Source organism: Anomalospiza imberbis, chromosome 7 (assembly GCF_031753505.1).
Source record: "Anomalospiza imberbis isolate Cuckoo-Finch-1a 21T00152 chromosome 7, ASM3175350v1, whole genome shotgun sequence".
In the NCBI taxonomy this organism is placed as follows: Eukaryota; Metazoa; Chordata; class Aves; order Passeriformes; family Viduidae; genus Anomalospiza; species Anomalospiza imberbis.
In genome coordinates, this window is record NC_089687.1 from 33,249,194 (window position 1) to 33,264,665 (window position 15,472).

General features: G+C 40.3%; 1 protein-coding gene across 9 annotated transcripts in view; it reads left to right on the forward strand.

The window, feature by feature from the left end:
- Window positions 1-15,472, forward strand: part of PCNT (pericentrin) — a 73,031-nt gene that overhangs the window by 52,433 nt on the left and 5,126 nt on the right. For 7 of the 9 annotated variants that reach the window (XM_068196416.1, XM_068196424.1, XM_068196418.1 and 4 more), the window contains 12 exons: window positions 1,015-1,542; window positions 2,253-2,349; window positions 2,775-2,929; window positions 5,766-5,963; window positions 6,209-6,382; window positions 6,956-7,151; window positions 8,232-8,445; window positions 8,925-9,075; window positions 10,864-11,577; window positions 12,139-12,419; window positions 12,675-12,774; window positions 14,708-14,872. In XM_068196416.1, the coding sequence (XP_068052517.1) occupies window positions 1,015-1,542; window positions 2,253-2,349; window positions 2,775-2,929; window positions 5,766-5,963; window positions 6,209-6,382; window positions 6,956-7,151; window positions 8,232-8,445; window positions 8,925-9,075; window positions 10,864-11,577; window positions 12,139-12,419; window positions 12,675-12,774; window positions 14,708-14,872 (2,973 nt within the window). The remainder of the gene's footprint in view (window positions 1-1,014; window positions 1,543-2,252; window positions 2,350-2,774; window positions 2,930-5,765; window positions 5,964-6,208; window positions 6,383-6,955; window positions 7,152-8,231; window positions 8,446-8,924; window positions 9,076-10,863; window positions 11,578-12,138; window positions 12,420-12,674; window positions 12,775-14,707; window positions 14,873-15,472) is intronic. The other 2 variants (XM_068196417.1, XM_068196425.1) reach the window with 1 other exon arrangement.

Genomic DNA, 15,472 nt, shown 5'->3' on the forward strand with positions numbered 1-15,472 from the left:
GGTGACACTGTACATTCAGGGCCCGCCCCAGGAATCTCTCAGGAAAAGGAAATAGGTGGGAAAAGTGTTAAATGGCCCATGCAGGTTGATGTACTTCAGACCATGGGATGTGTCTGTACGAGGCAGCAGACTGAAGTCCAGTGGCTACTGGACCATGTTTTTTATACAGGTAGGGATTGTCAGATCCCTGTTTAAAAAACAGAATTCATTTAGGATCCAGTGAAGAGAGAATTGGTAGCATTTTGAAGGATATCAGGGCACGCTGGCATGCTGGGGGCAGATAAATTATTTTAAAAACCACTTTTCAAGTAGAAACTCAGACTCTGAAAGATTTAAATTGATGTTTGTGTCAGTACATGTATTTCCATGTTTAAGTGGAAGTTTTTAAGTAGGCTGAGGAGGGATAATTATCAAAATTGGAGAATATGTTGAATCAAAGTAAATAACCTACCATGTCTTGAAGCATTCATTACAATAGATTTTTTTTTCTATGGATCTAGCTTATCCAGGTATTAGAAAAAGTGTAACGCTGCATTCTTAAAGGAGCAAAGAATCCCTCCTACATTTATGCCTGGGTTCCAAAGTGAAAACAATATGAAAATTAGGAAATGTATTAAAATGAAAGCTGGAGGAGCAGCAAAATGAGTAAAGTCCTGGCAGCTGGCGCTGGGCTTAAAACAGATGATGAAGAGAGATGATCAGCACAAAAGGGTTGATGGTCAAAAAGAGAGGGATAACAATTATTCACTATATCTGACAAACTAACAGGTATGGAGGATGAAATCAAATTTCCATGTTGACAGGTTTAAAATAAACTAAAATATCTTCTCAAATAGTGCATTATTTAGACTCAGTCACAGAATCAGAGGTTAAGAGTAATTTTACCTTAAAATTACTTAAAGTGATTGAAGGGAAAATCAATCAATTCTACAAGGTCTTTAAGTGCATGTTTCTCAGTTTGTAAAATCATACTTTAATTCTATTAAACAGTTAATGTGTGTTATTTCATTATAGGAAAAAGATGAAGCTGTGTTTGACTTGACAATTCACAATAAAAATCCAAAAACACAGATGAAGCAATCGCAAGAAAATATCTTTTGCCAGGAGCTGGACATGATCCACAGCTCTGAAGGGGATCAAGATTTGAAAAAGCATTGCCAGCAAATGTTGGAAATTCATCAAAGTCCTGATTCACCAAAACACAATTTGAGCATAGACAAAGAGACTCCAAAAGATTACCAGAATTTAATTGCAAGTATGTCTTCATGGGGCTCGCCGGAGATCATGAGAAAGCAAGATATAAGCATGGAGCTTCAACCAGTGCTTCACCTGACACCCTTCTCAGAAGCAGAAAACACAGATTTTCCAATTGTGCACACAAGGTCATCCCTGGAAGGAGAGAATTCCATATCACTGGGATATTCTAACCTGGATGAAAATGGCAGTGGGGATGCAGCAGTGGGAATAGACAGAAAATCTCCAGCTTTCTCTGAAAGTACCTATTCTGTTGATGATGATGAAGATATGGAGAAGAAGCTTCTGGTAAGTGATATTTCATGTCTGATTTAATTCTTTTTAAGCAAGACTGCTCAGCCCTGTCCCCCTGGGATCTTTGAGGGGCCACAGACTCCAAGTAGTAGAAACCTGCACGCTGCTGGGAGTATGTCCAATGAAGTTCAGGACATACAGTTAATTGTTAGTTCCTCTCTTACCGTGATAAAAACTGATAAATTTGTGGCACTTAATGTGTCAGTAATCGAGCTAAACCTGTAAAACCTTTGCTACCACACTACTCAGTGTACTCTAACAGCTCCCCACTTCTTCAACAATCTGTTGTTGAGTGTTGGAAGAGACTGTTTCAAAATTGGATAATAGAGGCTTTTCTTTTTCATGGCAATATTTTATATATTGTATACATATATTTATACATATTGTCTATATTCTGTAATTTCACAGGAAGATTAAGTCTATACTTAAGAAAATTTCTCTTTGGCTGTATTTTTTGTGCCTTGCTTTGATGGGTAATTAAATATAAATACATGGTATCTTAAGACTATTAAAAGAGGAAAAAATGGAGATGGAATGGCTTCCAGAGTGCACCAATGTTGCATTAATCGTGGTATTTGCTATCTCTAACACTTGGATCAAGTAGGCATTTGCTAAAATCTGCACTAGTAAAAAAGTTGTCATAAATGCTGAAACCAACAGCTACATTCAGAAAACCAAAGTAACATGAAAAATTTCTTCTCAAGCAGATGAGAGAAGCTGATAATCTGACTTTAACCCCTTCTGATTTACAAGATGATGAAAGATCAAGAGCATCTGCCATGAGCGATGGATGTGGCAGCAGTAAGTTGAACTTTGTAGATTGCTTTTACCTTTTTTAGCTTCAATATTAAAACATGTTTCTCCTTTCTCCCATTTTCTTTTATTGTGGGTCTTTTATTGGAAACTTATGCCTTAGTCAGGTGGTTCTTTGTTAAGAAACATACTTATATATATATATGTATGTATATTGAGCCTGCTTTTACCTTTTCATCTACATACAGGACAGAGGCAGGGGATTTGAGTCCTGGCTTATGTACTTAACTACTTCTCTGGTTCTAAAGGCAACTTAAATGTTTAAGTTAATTGAGATCTCAACCAACCAACTCAATCTGGCCCTGCATTCATACGAGCAGAAGAAATCATGGTTATTTTGCAAGTGGTTGTTCTACTTTCAAGTTCTTTCCATATTTATAACACTTTGTGGGGATGGTTGTCTCTTCCTTCAGATACCATCTCAAATTTGGCAGCTAATCTAAAGCAGGAGCTACAAACATCAGATCACCTAGATGCCAATGTCATGGCTTACCTGCGATACCGGGGGATAATTCCAGATATTATGGAATCAATGAAAGAGAAGGAAATACTTTCACCACAGATGAAGGTAATGTATGATTAATACAAGCATACCAGCAAATTAAAACTGGACAGCAAAAATGAAATGGTAATGTAAAATAGCTGCTACATTTATACTGAAAAGTGTTCTGTAATGGTTTAAACTGCAAGTTGATGATGGTTCTTGTCCTTGCATCTCTTGTGACAACATTACTGATATTTGCTTGTACTTGCTAGAATTGAACTAGTTTTGCTAGGGCAGCACTGATGCTGTTTCAGAATGTGGGGTACAAGGACTGCTTATTCTGCTTTATGGGTTTGCCTTGGAGGCTTCACAGAAAGTTTTTCAAAAGCAACCATAGCTGGCTGACATCATGCTCCTCTGCCTGTTCTTGTCACCTTGATGTGATGGAGAGCTGTGGAAACACCAGTGCAAGGTTTGCAGGGACAGGTCAGAGCCAGTTCAAGCAACATGAGGAATATACAGAAGACTGAGCAGTGAGTGCTCACTCTAGTCAGTAATTAAAGTTGAAGAAAGCATATGCCTAGAACTCTTTGTTTTGCTGAGCAAGCTCTCAGCCATTTCAAAAATTCCAGCTACAGAAAGGGAGAAATTCTCATCTGTGAGAAAACACACTAGGTTACCTGAGTTCTCATGCAATAAGAAACTAGAAGAAATACCCTTCCTAGGAAGTGAATCCTGCCTCCTAATATGCTTAGCAGGTCCCTTGAGCTTGCCCAGCACAATGGAGGAAGGTAAGCCTGAATTCAAACTCACTCAAGCTAACTGGCACGGGTAACTCACAAGATGAAGGACACTGGGCCTTTATCACTGCTCAAGTCAGAAGGAAGATCCTCCCCCATCCATCTGCCCTTAATAAGAGACATGATGCTCTAGGGTTGGAGGAGGAAGAACACATGGAATAACTGATGTGATCCAGGAAAAGCCACACATGCAAAGCTGGTGAAACTATCTGCTGGCATTAGAACCAGTGCTACCGGAAAAGTACATCAAGTGTTAGTAATTGGAGATTCCTTACTGAGGCACTGAAGCATCCTCCTGCCATCCAGGTACTTTCTCTAGAGAAGTTTGTTGCTTACCAGCAGCTTGTATTTGTGGTGTCATTGAGGCTGCCAAGCTGAGTGAGCCCTACAGATTATCACCTGTGTGGGGTCTAACAGCACTGTGACAGGACAGTCCAAAGGTTTGGGACCATGGGCGATAGTCTCTATCCTCCCAATCAGAGGAAGGGGACCAGGATAGAATCCCTGGCTGTGCAGCCGGTGCAATACTCAAGGTTTTCATTTTTATTATCATGGATTTACCTTTGAGAAGCTAGAAATGTTGAGAGTTCATGGAATTCACTCAAGCAAGTGAGACAAGAGTGTCTCCACCAATAAGTTGGCCAAACCTATAAGGAAAGCTTTAAATTAGATGAGGAAGGGACTGGAGGAATGAAGTCCTTTTTATTGTAAGAAAAAGAGCAGATTCAACACCACCAGAGGAACCTGAGCATAGGTAAGTCCATGGGACCCAAAGACACGAATCCCAGGGTCCTGAGGAGATTTTGCAGTTGCAATTGCCAAGCCACTCTCCATCGTTTTTGAAAAGTCACAGCAGTCAGATAAAGTTCCCAGTGACTGGAGAAAAGGGAATCGTAGCAGTCTTTTTAGAAAAGCTTAATGACAAGCACCCTGGAAGCTACTGATCTTGCAGGCTCACCTCCCTGCCCAGTAAGATCATGAAATGGATTGGACATAAGTACAGAATTTCTTGTGATGAGACACTGGCACAGAGAGGTGGTGGATCTCTAGGAGTCCATCCCAGAATCCATTGAAAATGAGATTGGGTGGGGCTTTGTGCAACCTGAAATAATAGATGATGCTCCCTATGCCTGTCACAGCAGAGTTGGACTAGATATGGTCTTGAAAGGTCCCTTCCAACTGAAAACCATTCTATGTCTAAAAAATTCTGTGTCAGATTTCATGGAAGAGGTGAATTTTATTTTACGTTAAAAAACAGGGTGGGTTGTTGTGGTTTTTTTGGTTGTTTTTTTTTTTTTTTTTTTTTAGTTTCATTTGTGAAGCATCAATCTAGACTTTACTGGCTGTAAGATCTGAGTGCATATTCCAGTACTGAGTGTTTAGTTTGAACACTTTACTGTGCTTTTGTTGTTAATGTTTACTAAACGTTTTCATTGATTATTGAAGTAATCACTATTTTGATTCCAGTGACAGAAAAGCAACTTAAGTTTGTTCAAAAGTAATTTAAAAAATGTGCAAGGACAGAATATAAAGAGTTAAATAAAAGTACTTTGTGTTGTTTTTAAAGTGTGTAGCAATGAGGAACAGCTCCACATGGAGGCTGGGATATTTCTGATGAGATGTGTGTAAGAAAAGGATTCAACTCTCTAGTGACCTTCCTTGAAAAGAGGCCAGGAAACATCTGTGCATGATGTAATAGTTTGTGAACAGGGAATTTATATAAAATACATTATTTGGCCTGACAATGTCAGAGGAAACAATTTCCACTGTGTAAATTATTAAGCTGGTTATTTTGGGAGTTGATATTTGTACATAATTTCCTAAATTAAGCCAAGGTTGTCTAAATACATAATTCAGTTTTCTGGCATCACTGAGGTTTGGTAACATAGCTTCAGACCTGATAGAATTTAATTCATTGCCAGGAAAGTTAGCTAAATAGGTCAGAAACAAAGGTGAAGTACAGCCCTTTGGCATAAATAGTAATTTATGCTTAATTGCATCTCAGTGTGTTGATACAGACACCTTACTTTTGTTGTCTAGTACTATCTCATCCTACTCTTACACTGCCAGGATGCTGATGCCTGTTTCCTAAGACTGTTTTTTTTTTTTTTATTTCTCAGGCTGTGCTGAAGATGGTGTATGAGGAGAGCCGCAAAATATTGGCTTTGTCAGAGCATCCCTTTGCTTTTAGGGAGCTGAAGAATGTCCCTCAGACCCAAGTGGCAATGGAGGGCTGGCAGAAGGCGGAATTATCCCTGCTGGATGCTATCCAGTCACTGAAGGATTACCTCAGCAAGGAGGCAGATAGAGGAGCCAAGGTATGGCTATAAAAAACCTTTTAATGCAAGGGAACCAGGTTGTGTGTGTATATATTTTTTTTAATGTATGTAATATATATAATATGTTACGAGGCTTGTGTGTGTATATACATGTTTAAGGAGTAAGGGACAGTACTCTTTAAACACTTCTAAAAGTGCTTAAATTAACAGACACATTCATGTTATGGAAGATGCTGGGTTAGAGGTTGAAAGAAATGCTATTTTAAAAAAATATATTTTAACAGGAAAGATCAGGTGTCACTGCTGACTGGAGAGGAGAACTTCTGCAAGCAGTACAGAATGTGTTTGAGAAGGAGAGAAATATGTTGCAAATTGACTTGAAGTCTCACTTCTCCAATCCTACATCTGGTGACACAAGTTCATTTGGGGAAAAGCTGGAGTATATAATAAAACAGCAAGTATGAAAAGCTCCTAAAATGTGCTGCTCATAAATCACTTCTTTATTCTCTTTTTTTTTTTTCATTTTTATTGCTTCTGTTGCTAAATCTTGTGTATTGTTATATTATTATCATGGGACCAGTAGCTTTTAGAGTTTCTGTTGTGGTAGCATTTTTCTTGAACTTTGTTCATAGTGTTACAAAGCCTATTGATTATTTTAGCTGGCATCAAGAAAGACTGATATTCAATAGGAAATACTTGGTTGAATTCTTTCCCTCCTTCCCATTTGACTAGAACTTCACAGACCTCTCTTACAAAGGTATATATTGAACTAACTCTGAATCTGGGGGCTTTTTGCCAATAATATTTAGTTTCTAGGTTGTAGAAATTGTTATGTATAAACTTGACAAGGCAAGTAAAGTGGGGTTTTTCTTTTTTACATAATGTTATCATTTTGCATTAATGTGAAGCATGAACTTAGTCATTTGAGTGCTTTAGTACAAAACTTGTACTGCAAGAGTTTGCTTAGCATTTATCCTTGCAGAAGATATGGAAATAGCCTTCTAGTTTGAATAGGCCTTGGTTTGTTTCAGGAGGAGCAGAGGCAGATGATTGTGGAGCACCTCTTCTCCTCAGACCGGAATAGCCTGCTCTCAGAAATCCAGGACCTCCGAGCTCAGCTCCGCATGACACATCTGCAGAACCAGGAGAAACTCCAGCAGCTACAGGAAACCCTTACCAAGGCTGAAGATCATGGCAACAAACGGGAACACCAGCTCCGGAGGAAAGGTAATTCTCACTCTTTGTCAGCTTTTCTGTCTTCTACATCAGTTCCTTTTTGCCTCAAAGGTAAAAGGCAAAAAAAGGTGTCTTGCAATGCTGTACAATTCCTCGGGATTATTGAATGCACTCAGGTTGCCTATGGTGTTAGCAGTTCTTTCTCATATCAGTAGTTAAGACAAATCTATGAAAAGCACAGAGAAGCTGTGAAATAACCCAAAGCAATGGAACTGAAATATTGTATACATGGAGAAAACCCAGCAAGGACAGTAAAACCCCTGTTTGTATGCAGAGAATTGTTTATCTATATGTTTGCAAGTATAGAATCACAGAATCATTTAGGCTGGATAAGACCTTTAACACATGGAATCCCACCATAAACAGTACCAAGCCCACTGCTAAACCATGTGCCTGACTGAATAAGCAAGCCTTCATTTCCACAGCAGGTTCCCTTTATGTAATAAAGAAAAAAGTGCAAGTGACCTTGGTCAAAAATAAACATCTTTCTTCGAAGCAAAACACTGCTTTTTCCTTTGTTTTGTTTTTCCATCACTGTCATTCAGATTTCAGCCATTTAACAGCACATGCACTAGTCCAATAGAGGAAAGTTTCCTGGACATCCAGAAGTTTACTGCTAATTTTATTTACATAATACTGTAGACATAGGTGCATTAATTACTTTTACATAATACTGTAGACATAGGTACATTAATTATTTTTAAGTATTTATCAAACAGGAGCCTCAAAATTTAGGGAGAGTTGTTTCTCTTAACTCACTGGCCTGAACAGAGGTGGCCAAACAGGTTCTATATAGTGATTCCTGTCCTAAAATGTTTATGTGAGTGGATAAGTTGGTTTAATGAGGTTTAAAATCCATTAGTGGTATTACAGAATATCACAATGATAGAATCATAGTGTTTGTGCATCCTTCTGATTCCTCTCGTTTGAAAAGAGATTAATTCTTCGGACAAAAACACTTCAATACAGCTGATTTTTTTTTTTCCTGATTTGGATTAGTGTAAGTGATATCATATTGTCAAGGTCTCTATAATATATATATATAACTGTTACCATGTTTTCTTATCCTAGTTGAATTATTGGAATATAAGCTTCAGCAGGAAAAATCTATTGTAAGTGACTTGCACAGCACTCTCTCTGAGGAGCAGAAAAGATCCTCTGAAACATGTGATCTCCTGAATCAAGAAAAAGCATCCCTGAAATCAGAGCTTTCTGGAAGTAAGCAAGAGAATGAAAGGTTGCAGAAATCCCTGGAAGAGCTTCAGAGGGAAATAAATCATTTACGGTGAGAAGCAGATTTATTAATTTACTAGATTTATCAGCAGGTGTGAAAGAGCTTTATACTAATTGGATCCATAAAACACTTGGAAACAGAGGGAGGCAAACTAGGGTCTCTCACTTTTAAGGGTTATGTTTTCTTTACTAAATTCTGTCATCTTGGGTATGTTCCTTTCCCACTCCCTTGTTAGTGTATGCCAATATTTTGCTTTCCTCTTGCAGGACAACAGCTTTGTTCTGCCAGAATAAATAATCTATCTCTTAATTGTTACAAAATCGAGCAATTCTAGCTTGGCTTGCAGGGAGGCAAATGTTTTCAGATGCTAACTGGCTTGAAAACTGACCCTCTTTAGAAAGAATAGAAGCCACCTTAAAGAAGCAAATCAATAGAAAGAGCTCAGAGAAACCAACCCAAAATGTCTTGCTTGTGATGTTGGTGAAGGTTGTTCTGTTCTGAACATAGACATGTCGTTTTGAACTTTGCAGTGTTGAATTGGAAAAAAAAGAAAAGGATTTGGCAGCTGCACTTGAAGACTTGCAGGCTGAGCAGCTGAAGGGATCTGAGCTGCGAGGTTGGTTTGAGGAGCAGCAGCGTCAGCAGAGGAAAGCAGAGGATGAAAAGACAAAGGCCATGGAGGTAACGCCCAGCTCCCCCGGGGCATGACGTTAACTAGCAAGTTATTTGTGCAGTCTTCTTCACCTCCGCTGTTCTTTGTTTAGTAACTGTTAAAACCCCCAAACCTTTCCTGAATGTGCACAGTATCTTTTCTCACCGAGTTAAAGCTTTCAGTTACTTTCATTAATTGCAAGTGTAGAAATAAACCAAGGTTGAATGCCATGTTAGGGTTTTTTTCCACATCTTTTCATGTTTTTTTCCTTTTCCACTTTCCCCTGTTGTGTACTGCCCCTTGCTGAGTAGGGACAGCCAGATTTTACAGCTGTGTGACTGCACCCTTAATTCCACATCAAACTTACCTTGAGGGTGTGAGATGTATGATCTCTGAGATTATAAAGAAAACCACCCAATGATAAATAGGTTTGGCATCAAGTGGAGCTTTTTCAATATAATATGTATTTTTGGAGGTTAACCAAAGTCATCCTGTTCCCTTCTAAATGGAACAGAAAACAAGTGAACAGCTTTCTCTCCAAGACTGTAATAGCAATGACTCAGTCCTTGTAAAAGGCCTACAGTAAATGGAAAAGGAGGAAGATTTAACATAAACCATTTCTTAAACCCCAAAACTAAACTCTCTCAAAGAACTCCAAACAATCCTACTTAAATTCTTAAAGTGAGGGAACACAGTTTTGACTATTTCCTTGTAGTTTGGCTTCTCCTGTCATCTTCCTGGTAGGTGTTTTAAGTTTGTGAGTGATCTTTGTTGGGGTATTTGTAACTGCTGCATGGTTAGGAAATGCTGCTCGTTTTCAGAAACCTGCTCATGCAAGGAGGGCAGAGTAGCCAAGGCCAGGAGAGAAGTGCTTTGCCCTGGGGGTACCTGTTGGACAGATTAGTCTGGCATTCACAAATCTTTATTGAAGCCCCATTATGGAAAGCTTCTGCCTTTTAGCATCTGACCTGGCTTTCTAGGAGATAACAAATGGTGCTGGCTAGGTGGGGGGCAGAGTAGACCTCCCTGCTAGGACAGCAGTACCAGCTCTGGCTGTCTGCAGTGCCCTGCACTGCCCCTTCAGTCCCTGCCTTTCCTTCAGAAGAAACACTGGCTCCCAGAATGGACCTAGGGATGGGTTTTAAAGGGAAAGAGGGTAGATTCAGATTAGATATAAGGAAGAAATTCCTTCCTGTGGGAGTGGTGAGGCCCTGGCACCCACATTACCCAGAGCAGCTGTGGTTGGCCCACTCCTGGAAATGTCCAGGCCAGGGCTTGGAGTAACCTGGGATAGTGGAAGGTGTCCCTGCCCATTGCAGGGGGTGGGAATGAGATGAGCTTTAACGTCCTTTCCAACCCAGGCCATTCATTCTGTGATTATTTTTATCAGTCTCTGCTCTGTGCTTTGAAGAGATGGGCTGCCAAGTCCTGAAGCTTTACATATACTCTTAACTGCTTAGAATTTTCTTTTTAAAACAACAGGGTTATTGCTGTTGCAGCTGTTACTTATTAATGGGACTGAGTGATGTAAAAAGTAGTGATTTCCTAATGAGGGTCTTAGTAACTGAAGAAGAAATAATGTACTGGCAGATAGATTAACATGATAACTTTTTATTTTGTGGCTTGGTGTCATATTGCTAAAGAGCATTTTTCTGTCACTTGTAATTTCAAATCAAAATTTTTAATACCTGAACTACTCTAGTTAAATCTTGAATATCTTTCTGGATAAAATTGGTTGAAAATTGCTAAATGCCAGCCAGTCCCACAAATGCGTGTTTGTGCTGGAATGGGAATGTGTTCTCCCCCCTTGTGCCCAGGAGCTGCAGGCTGCCCTGGATGTGCAGTTGGTGCAGAACTGCCAGCTGGCCGTGTCCTTGGAGCACGAGAGAACGGTGACAGACAACCTCCGCAAGGAGCTGCAGATCGAGCACTCCCGCTGCGAAGCCTTGCTGGCCCAGGAGCACAACAAACTGAGGGAGCTGCAGAAAAACCTGGATGCTGAGAAAAACCGTTCCTTGGAGCTCCTGGATTCCTTGAATCATGAGCGTGTTCTGACAGAGCAGTTGAGCATGAGAGTGAAGGAAGGGGCTTCCTGTCAGCACAGGGAGTCGCTGCTGGAACAAGCCTTTGTCCGAGAGCTCCGAGCCCAGCTGGAAGAGGAGAGGGCCCAAACTATGGAGCTTGCTGCTGTTATTGAGAAAATGCAGCAGGCCATCCTGTCCAAAAGGCAGCTGGAGGCTGAGGTACAGACGTGCTATGAGGAAACCCAGAAGGAGAAGGAGGTCAGTGACAAACTGCGAGCTACCCTGGAGTCTCTTCAGGCACAAAAGCAAGAGGTGATCTGTTCCTTGGAGGCCCAGAGGGAGAGAGAGGTCAAGCTGAAAGTTGACTGGGAACAACTGCAGTCACTCTTCAAGCTGCTTAAAGAGCAAGATAAGAACAGGAAAGAGGAGAGGGAAAGAGAGCAGAAACAGCAGCAACAGACAGAGCTACAGAAACAGAAGGACTGGCAGAGAGATCAGGAGAGACTGGTGAGAATGCTCTGCCTTACACTGAAATAGCCACACACTGGGATTTAACCCTCAGGATGGTATTTTTTGATTGGAATGTTTCCTTCTGTTAAAGCATTCTGAAAAAAATGCATTAAATGAGCTCTTGTCCCGCTTTTGTGAAATGTAGCTGTTTTCAAGGGGTTGTGTCTGGGTTTATTGTTGACAGAAGTTGATCTTTAAATTTTTGCCTCTGCTGGGAATTGCTAGTTGTTCATAGGTGGGGATGAATATGGGTTAAATGCAGGATTAAACCAAACTACCTTTCATGTCATTGCCCTTATTTTTTGAGCTATGATCCCAGTCATGGCTTGAGAAAATATTGGTTTCACCCTGGGTTTCTCCATGGATGGAGACAATGCCCACTCCAGTGTCATTAAATGGCTTCCTGGTGGCTCTGGGTAACAGTGCTCTAAGCCTTTCCCCAAAAGTGGTCTGGCAGGTCAGGAACACCCAGATGGATATGCTGATTAGGTGCGGTGACACTTACATAAGTGGGTATATATAAGATGCAATTAACTACTACTTATTTTGTTCAAACAGCAAAACTTGGAACGGCAACACCAAAGGGACCAACAAAGAATTAAAGAACTGCAGGAAATACTGGCAGTATTAAGAGAAAGAAAAAGAAATCCTCCAACTCCAAACTGTCAGGAGGAACTCTTGTGTACTTCAAGCAAAGATGGAAATGCCACACAGCCTGCGACAAAAGAAACTGAAAAACCCCACTTGCAACAGCAGCAACAACAGCTGGAGAAGATAAGGCAGCAGTTGCTCTTTGTGGTTGTGCACCTGAATGAGTTCATATATAAAACTCTGGATAAGTGAGTTCATAAAATAGCACTTTGTTTTCCATCCTGCTTCTTAACTTGTGTGTGTCATGGCTGAGAGCCCTTAGCTCTTTTAATTCTTAAAAATTAACAGAACTTCTCTGTGTATTTATAGTAATTTGTGTGGTAAATATTGCATAAGGTAAAACCTCAGAACCCTAAAGGTCAAGTAGTGGGAAGAAGCAATTAAATGTGTGTTAACATTCTTACAAATCAGCCTGATACTGAAAAGGTATTTCTGCCTGACAGAACGGTTAACGATTGGTCTGCATCAAATGATGAAGCTGTAGCCTCTTTACTGCAGACATTAAGGGAGCTAAAATCAGATTTGTCTCTTCCGACATCTCAGGTAAGGAAAATAGTAACATATTTTAATGTCCAGCTCTGTTTTGTCTGTTTTGTCAAAATGCTTCTGAGAGCATTTTTTTCCTAGATTGTAATGTGTCCAAGGATCACAAGCTTTGGGATCTGTTGCTGTAGCTTCTTTATGCATTCAGAGACAGTTGTTTTCAACCAAAATGCCAAGTACTTTTCAAAAAGCACCATAGTGGCTTGTAATCTCAGGACTGTTCTGACCCAAGTTCGCGGTATTGCAAATATTTTACACAAGCCCAGGGATTACCAAAGACCAAGCTCAGGTCTGTTGATACAAAATATATACATGCATAACTGTTGGATTCCATCTGATTCCCCAGATAACTGCAGTTTTGTCTTTCTCTTGCAATAGACAGAGATCTATGTCTGATAAGTGAAAAGTTTTTTGTCTCTTCTGTTCACAAGTCTGATGTGTGACAAGCTGCCTTGGCATGATTCAGCTCTCCCTGTGTCCACCTGCTTACAAAATACAGTTAATACTTTCCTTCTGTCACCTGTGCAGCCACACAGGTGATTGCCAAATGGATCATCTCCAGCCTTGAGGAGGGGGATGCAGCCTCTTCTCCAAGTTCATGGGGTTATTTTGGTTAAGCCTTCCTCTCACAAACCTTTAGAGCTGTCAGCTGCAGACAGAACTCTTGTTGGAGCAGAGTTCCCTCCTTCAGGGACTGACCACACGAAAATAAAGGAACTCAAGTTTCCTGATTTAAATTTTGTTCAACGAAGAAAGTGTTCAGTAGAGCACTTTAAAGTCACGTGCCTTTCTAGAGCTTAGGAACAAAAACTCCACCTCTGTAGCTTTTCATCTGTGGGCACAAACAATCCCTCCTCTCTGCCCTCTTTTCAAATCTTTTTTGATTTCCCCCCCCCCCCCCCCCCCGAGAATCACCTTTTCATTCAGTCTCCTCCCTGAATTTCTCCTTCCTTTAAGGTACTGAACCACATGCTCAGGAGACCAAAGGAATTTTCTGCTTTTTCCCCCTTGAATTGCAATAAACTGGGGAGTATTGGACAGGGAACCTGGCAAAATGTCAGCATGGAAAATCTGTGCCAAATGGAGCTGTCTGGTCAATCAGCTGCCAAATGGTGCAGTAGAAGTCAAGGACATAGATGACTCATGTAGAACTCCTTCAGATACTACAGAAAGTACTAAAATAAATTGCAAGGAGGAACTGGGGTCAGTTGTTTGTACTGCCTTCTCTAAAGTATAGATTTTATTTCAAGGGATAAGACATCAGGTACCTTAAAAATATCTTGTATTTCTTCTGTGATCTACTGCATCATGCACTGACGTAACTGATGACCAGTAAATTTGTAGTTGATGCAAAGAGGGTCATGAAGGCAGAACTTCCATGAAGAATTGGAGCTGGAGTCCTGGGTCTCATTCCTTACCAGAAAACTCAGTTTGACAGAATCACAGCATGGTTTGGGTTGAAAGAGACCTTAAAGCCCATCTTGTTCCACCCCCTGCCATGGGCTGGGAACCTCCCACTAGACCAGATTGCTCCAAGCCCTGTCCAACCTGACCTTGGACACTTCCAGGCATGGAGCAGCCACAGCTTGTCTCTGGACAACAGACTCTCAGTATTGAATGTGTGATTTTTTCAAAACTTTTCACAACCTGTTTTTGTTGTATGTACAACTTGTTTTTGCATGTACACAGACATCTTCAATATTTCTCTGCTGCCTGTGGATGTAGAAGAAAGTCAGATGAAAGTCAGAAGGGCTTTTCATGCATTTCAGTTTCGCATTGTGCTGTTCAATACCTGAATACCATTGCTGGTTTTCAGGCTCATTGTTATTATGTTTTGTCATAAAGTTGGGTTATTACTCAGTTTGAGATGTTTGATCATGGAAGCAATGTGCAAAACCCATTGTGGCTCACTTCCTTTAGGTTTCTGTTTTAGGTGAGATCTACAGGTGATGCTGACCCTGTTCAAGAGCTGGAAAGAGAGGCTTGGCAACGAGAGAGGAACATGCTGCAGAACATGCTGAAACAGGCAGAATCCCAGCTGGCCAAAGCCAAAGCTGAAATTGAAAACAAACCGGTGGCAGAAACTTCCAATCCTAAGGTAAAATCATGGGGATAGCCAGCAAAAGGGGTCTCTGGAGCTTGGAGAGCCAGCAGAGCCACAGCCAGGAGGTATCATTTGAACCTGATCTGCTGGGGAAAAAGGAGATCTGTCAGATTATGGCATTTATGTTTCACTTCCTGCTGTAATCTTCAGTCGCTATTTAAAAAGATTGATTTTCCAGACAAACAGTTTGATATATTATTTTAAATTAGAAACTTTCCCTATATGTACCTCATCAGAGAAGTTCCTTTGGAACTTTCTCAGTGTGAGACAAGAACTTGCATCAAAAGTAATCTGGATCTTTGGAATTTTTTTCCTCTCTTAAATGAGAGGGAGACTTGGATTTCTTGTCTAAGCATGAAAATAGAAAACATTCATTATTTTTAATCCCTGCTGACTAATCTTAAATACTTTTTATTTTTCTGACACTTTGATTGTAGTCAAATCAGATAGGCATCTCTCCCACCATGCATTCTGGCTTACATTTCTTTTAACCAGATGTACTTTTTTTATTAAAGAGTTAAACTGTTTTAGAGTTTTGAGTATGACAATTTTGCTTGAAAACATTCAGGAGATTTAAAGAGGTCTGACACTCCG